Source organism: Montipora foliosa, chromosome 10 (assembly GCF_036669935.1).
Source record: "Montipora foliosa isolate CH-2021 chromosome 10, ASM3666993v2, whole genome shotgun sequence".
Classification (NCBI taxonomy): domain Eukaryota; kingdom Metazoa; phylum Cnidaria; class Anthozoa; order Scleractinia; family Acroporidae; genus Montipora; species Montipora foliosa.
Genome location: NC_090878.1, coordinates 31565450 through 31570462, shown reverse-complemented (window position 1 = coordinate 31570462; position 5013 = coordinate 31565450). Strand labels below are relative to the sequence as shown.

Genomic DNA, 5013 nt, shown 5'->3' with positions numbered 1-5013 from the left:
TTGGAATGCAAAACAAATGATAAAAGTCATGGTTTAGAGAAAATTTCGGTGCCCTCATGGGATGGCCAAAGGCGAACATACAATACGTGGAAACACGAATTTACTCACTGGATGAAAAAATATAATCAAGACAATGACGAACAATTACAAAGGTTTCGGAAAGCCTTGCCAAAGAATTGGTGGTCAGATCAGGTTAAATCTTGTAAAACAATAGAACAAGCCTGGGAAATCCTTGATCTCGAATTCGGAAACAAAAGAAAGCTAATGGATGACCTTTTGAAGGACATTACGGACTATAAGCCCGTAAGAAGTGATTCAGAGTCACTTTCGCGCTATGCTACCAAAATAACAGCATTTGTAAACGACATGAATGATAGTGGATGTAATGTAGATAAGTCTGGTGAAGCTCCGTTTGTAATGTCACAGTTACTTTCCAAACTGGACCCTAAAGATAACGTAGAATTCGGACGAGAAATGTTTCGTGAGCATCGCGAAGAAAATGCAAGCAATTTAATCGCATGGCTGCATAGAGAAGCTACCCTTCGTTCAAGAGCGGGTAGAGAAAGGCGAATATTCGAGAGGACGGGACAACGCGCCGCTAGCAACGTAATGGAGAACGATGTCATTGAAGAATTGTGCCCCCTGGGCTGTCAAACAAGACACCTGCTCACAGCCTGCCCAATATTCCAAGGGACTTTAACAGTTGACCAACGGTGGGAAGTTGTGCGTAGACATAACCGTTGTCGCAAGTGCCTCAGAACCCATCACACTAATGAATGTCGGAAGCCCGATGGAACTACATGTGACCAATGCACCAGACGACATCATCGTTTTTTACATAGTGAGGCCCCAAGACCATTGAGTGGACACCGGAATGTCGGTAGAAACCAGAATAGATCTCTCGCATCTGGCAACCGAGTCATGATGAACAGGCAACTTCAGGTTATCGACCCCTCCCAGAGTCAAGAACCAGAAAGAAACGATACAGAAGAATCACAGAATACCTCGGCACAATTCGTAACAGATGTGCGTGGGGGATGCGCCATTTGCCCAGTGCAAAACGTCAAGATAGAAGACAGCAATGGAAACCAACATGAAGTTCTCGCCATGTTGGACAGCGGTTCCAATACAAGCCTACTCTCAAAAAGCATTGCAAAGAAACTTAACTTGAAAGGAACGCAAACACATCTAACAATGAATCTTGCTGGTGGTCAACAAAGATCAGAGGGATCGGAAATTTTAAATGTTGTATTGCGGTCTCCCGAGAACACAGCTGTTAAGAAACTTCTACAAGTGTATTCTGTCAAGAAACCATGCAGCTCTGCCAAAACCTTATCACGAAAAGGAGTGGAATGCTTCTCCCATTTAAAGCCTATAAGTGACCATCTTCACCTTTCTGGGGGAGCTATTGATCTCCTGATTGGGACCGACTTCTCAGATGCTTTCATCGATTTAGATTCAAAGAATGGCGAAAGTGGAGATCCAGTAGCCAAACGAAACCTATTTGGATGGTACGTGATTGGTCAACTCGGTGAAAATTCCGTGAATCCATCACGTGTGACGTCAGTCCATGTTGGAAGCATAAGCGTCCTAGACGACGTAAAGACACTCTTCACGCAAGATTTGATGGGGGTGAAACCTACAGCACTTTGCACCTGCAGTGACGAAACTCTTAAAGAAAACAAGTTCATCAAGTCCGTCACAAGTTCAACACAGATGGTTGACGGTCGACTTCAAGTGCGAATGCCCTGGAAGTTAACTGGACCGCCCAAAAGAAGCAATTTCGACATAGCACTTAAGAGAATGTATTCAACAGAAAAAACATTCATCCGCAAAAACTGCTACAAAATATAGAAACAGAAATCGAAAGGTTGATAGAACAAGGATTCGTGACCAAAGTTCATCCAGAGAAAATTAGTCACGTAGAGCCCGAATGGTATTTGCCTTTACAGGCAGTTTTCACACCCGAAAGGTCCACCCAAATACGTCTCGTCTTCGACGCGTCTGCCAAGGGGCATGAAAACCTATCCTTAAACGACTATTTGGAGAAAGGTCCTAACTACATAAACGACCCCACAACAATTCTCTTGGCCTGGAGATGGGAGAGCGTCGCATACACCGGTGACATTCGAAAAATGTTTAACCAAGTGCTCATCCACCCTGATGACCAGGTGTACCACAGATTTCTATGGAGAAAGGAGGCGCAAGGTCAGCCGACGGTTTACCAGTGGCAACGCCTGAATTTTGGAGACAAGCCCGCACCAGACATAGCCATCAGTTGTGTCAACACCCTCGCAAAGTTAGCAGAAAATGAATTTCCAGAAGCGGCAAAAGAAATAAGAGAAAACTCTTATGTGGACGACATAGGAGGATCAAAACATTGCGGAGAAGACGCTAAACGCATTACGAAAGAGATTGACAAGATTCTTGCAAAAGGAAAATTTGAAATCAAGGCATGGAATTCTAATCACAAATATGTTGACCAAACCAAAGAAAAGTTCAGCAGCTTCCTTGGGCACAAATGGGATAAATCTGAAGATACGATTTCATTCGCGAAACAGGAAATTGAGACCGTGAACAAAGGCTTAACCAAGAGAAACTGTCTGGCTTTCGTAGCACAACTCTGGGACCCCATGGGATTTGTGTCCCCAGTTTCCATCCAAATGAGAATTGCTTTACAAGAGCTGTGGAGTATGGGTTGTAGTTGGGACGAACTCCTGCCGGATGATCTCCAATGGAAATGGATGAAGAACGTTCAAGTACTCAATGACCTCCTCAAGTACGAAACCAACCGAAAACTTAAGCCAGACGACGCAGACGGGATGCCTGAAATTCATGGCTTTTGCGATGCAAGGGAGGAAGCATACGGTTCGGTCATCTTCCTACGCTGGAAACTCAAAGATAACAGCTACGCCTGTGTCCCGATCCTGGTAAAAGCGTTGGTGGCACCGTTAAAGAAGAAATCTATACCGCGCCTGGAATTAATGGGCTGTCTTTTGCTCGTTAGAATTTTCAGTACCATCATTGAAGCCTTAAAGTTTGCTAATATTGAAGCATGCAAGAAAGTTTTCTGGATTGATTCCCGTACAGTTCTGTCTTGGATTAGAAATTCACCACGAAAGTTCAAACCATTTGTGTCAGCAAGAGTGGCGGAGATCCAAGAAACTGTGGATGTTGACAAGTTTAGATACATTCCCTCAAATCTCAATCCAGCCGACGCGTTAACGAGAGGTATTGACTTGGGAAATTTGGAAAACTGGACGAAAGGACCCACGTTCCTATTTACAGAATACGAAGAAATTCCATCAAATGAACATCAAAACCTTGAGTGTGGAAATGATCACGACATCTTGAAAGAAATGAAAGGCATGACACCAAAGAATAGTCTCAGAAAAGAAGAACAACACCCAAAGAGCTGTTGTGTCGCAGCTGCGCTTGATTTCAAGCCAAGGAACCCCACTCTGGAAAGTTTGTTAACAACATGCTCCTCATTCATAAAAGTTAGAAGAGTCCTCGCTTACGTTCTAAGATTTGTCCACAATTTACGCCAAAAGAGTAAAGAAACAGGATCAATATCGGTAGAAGAACTTCGAAGATCAGAGACTTTCCTGTACAAATGGGCTCAAGAAAACCTGAACAGAGAGGATGTTGGAAAGTCGTTGACAGCGCGAAAAGACGACCAAGGGATCCTGCGTGCCCATGGACGATTAGAGAAAATTCGCACATTGCCAGCCGAAATGCGGAACCCGATCATCTTGCCGCACAACCACAGGATTGTACTCCTCCTTCTCAAACATCTGCACGTGAAAAGAGCCCACTGCGGCTACAAGAGCCTCACTTACGAGTCAAGAAAAAAGTTTTGGATCATTGGCGTGCGGAGCATCGCAAAACAGCTCACAAGAAATTGCATCGTTTGTCGCAAGTTACGACAAAGACCTCTTCAGCAGTTGATGGGCCAGCTCCCAAATACACGCGCAGAAATTGAGAAACCAGCTTTCGCCTGCACAGCGATAGACATGTTCGGACCAATACAGATCCGACTAAGTCGCAAGACACTGAAAGAAGCACAGATTATCATTTTTGCATGTATGACCTCAAGGGCTATTCACTTAGAGCTGGTTACTGACCGAACAACAGACGCTTTTCTCATGGCTTTCCGTAGATTTGCATGCACAAGAGGTCATCCCGCTGTGTGTTGGTCGGATCATGGAACCAACTTTGTCGGAGCTCAGGATTACTTAAGAGAAATTTGCAAACAAGAGAATATTACGAGAATCCAGAATACAGTAGCTGAAGAGTTCAACTGCCAATTTCGTTGGGAATGGAATATCCCCAAAGCAAGCCACATGAATGGTGTTGTTGAAAGCTTAATAAAGTCAGTCCGCCAAGCAATGGACGCGAGTTTCAGACAACAAAGTCTAACAGAAGAACAATGGCGAACTTGCCTTGCTGAAGTGACCTATACGATTAACAGCCGTCCTTTGTACCCCAGTTCAGATGCCATTTGGGAGAATCCACCTATAGCTCCAAATGATTTAATCATCGGACCTCACGCTGCAATCCCCGTACCAAACCCGGAAGAGAGAGTTAACCCAAGGCATTTAGCGCGAGCAACCCAACAAAGAGTTCAGGGTTTTTGGGAATCATGGTTAAAGTACTTTGCTCCAACACTCCTTCCCCGAAATAAATGGTACAGGCCGAGAACAAATCTTCAACCTGGAGACTTGGTTCTTGAACTGGAAGCAACGCCAAGACGAAAATGGAAGATGGCGTTAGTGCAGGAAGTGTACCTGGGAACAGACGGGCTAGTTAGAAAGGCAAAGATAAAGAACGCATTTGGAACTTACGAAAGACCAATTCATAAACTATGTCTAATAGCGACCAAGCAAGAACTAGAGAATAAAACGTAAACATTGCTTCGATCTAAAGATCTCCACACCATGGGGGAGTGATTTGCACTATAAGAACAAACAAACCCATTCAAAAGGACCTAAAGCAACCAAGAAGAATAGA

The 5013-nt window shown here is 44.1% G+C and overlaps 1 protein-coding gene across 1 annotated transcript; it reads left to right on the top strand.

Annotated features, from left to right (window-relative positions):
* The first annotated feature begins 2135 nt into the window (after nt 1–2135).
* LOC137972794 (uncharacterized) lies at nt 2136–4910 on the top strand. The gene has a single exon (XM_068819508.1). It carries the CDS (start codon nt 2136–2138, stop codon nt 4908–4910), a length of 2775 nt encoding a protein of 924 aa, XP_068675609.1.
* Nucleotides 4911–5013: the final 103 nt, after the last annotated feature.

Bases quoted from the DNA above. Each gene is read 5' to 3' on its own strand.
- LOC137972794 (XM_068819508.1), top strand. From the start codon at position 2,136: ATGTTTAACCAAGTGCTCATCCACCCTGATGACCAGGTGTACCACAGA.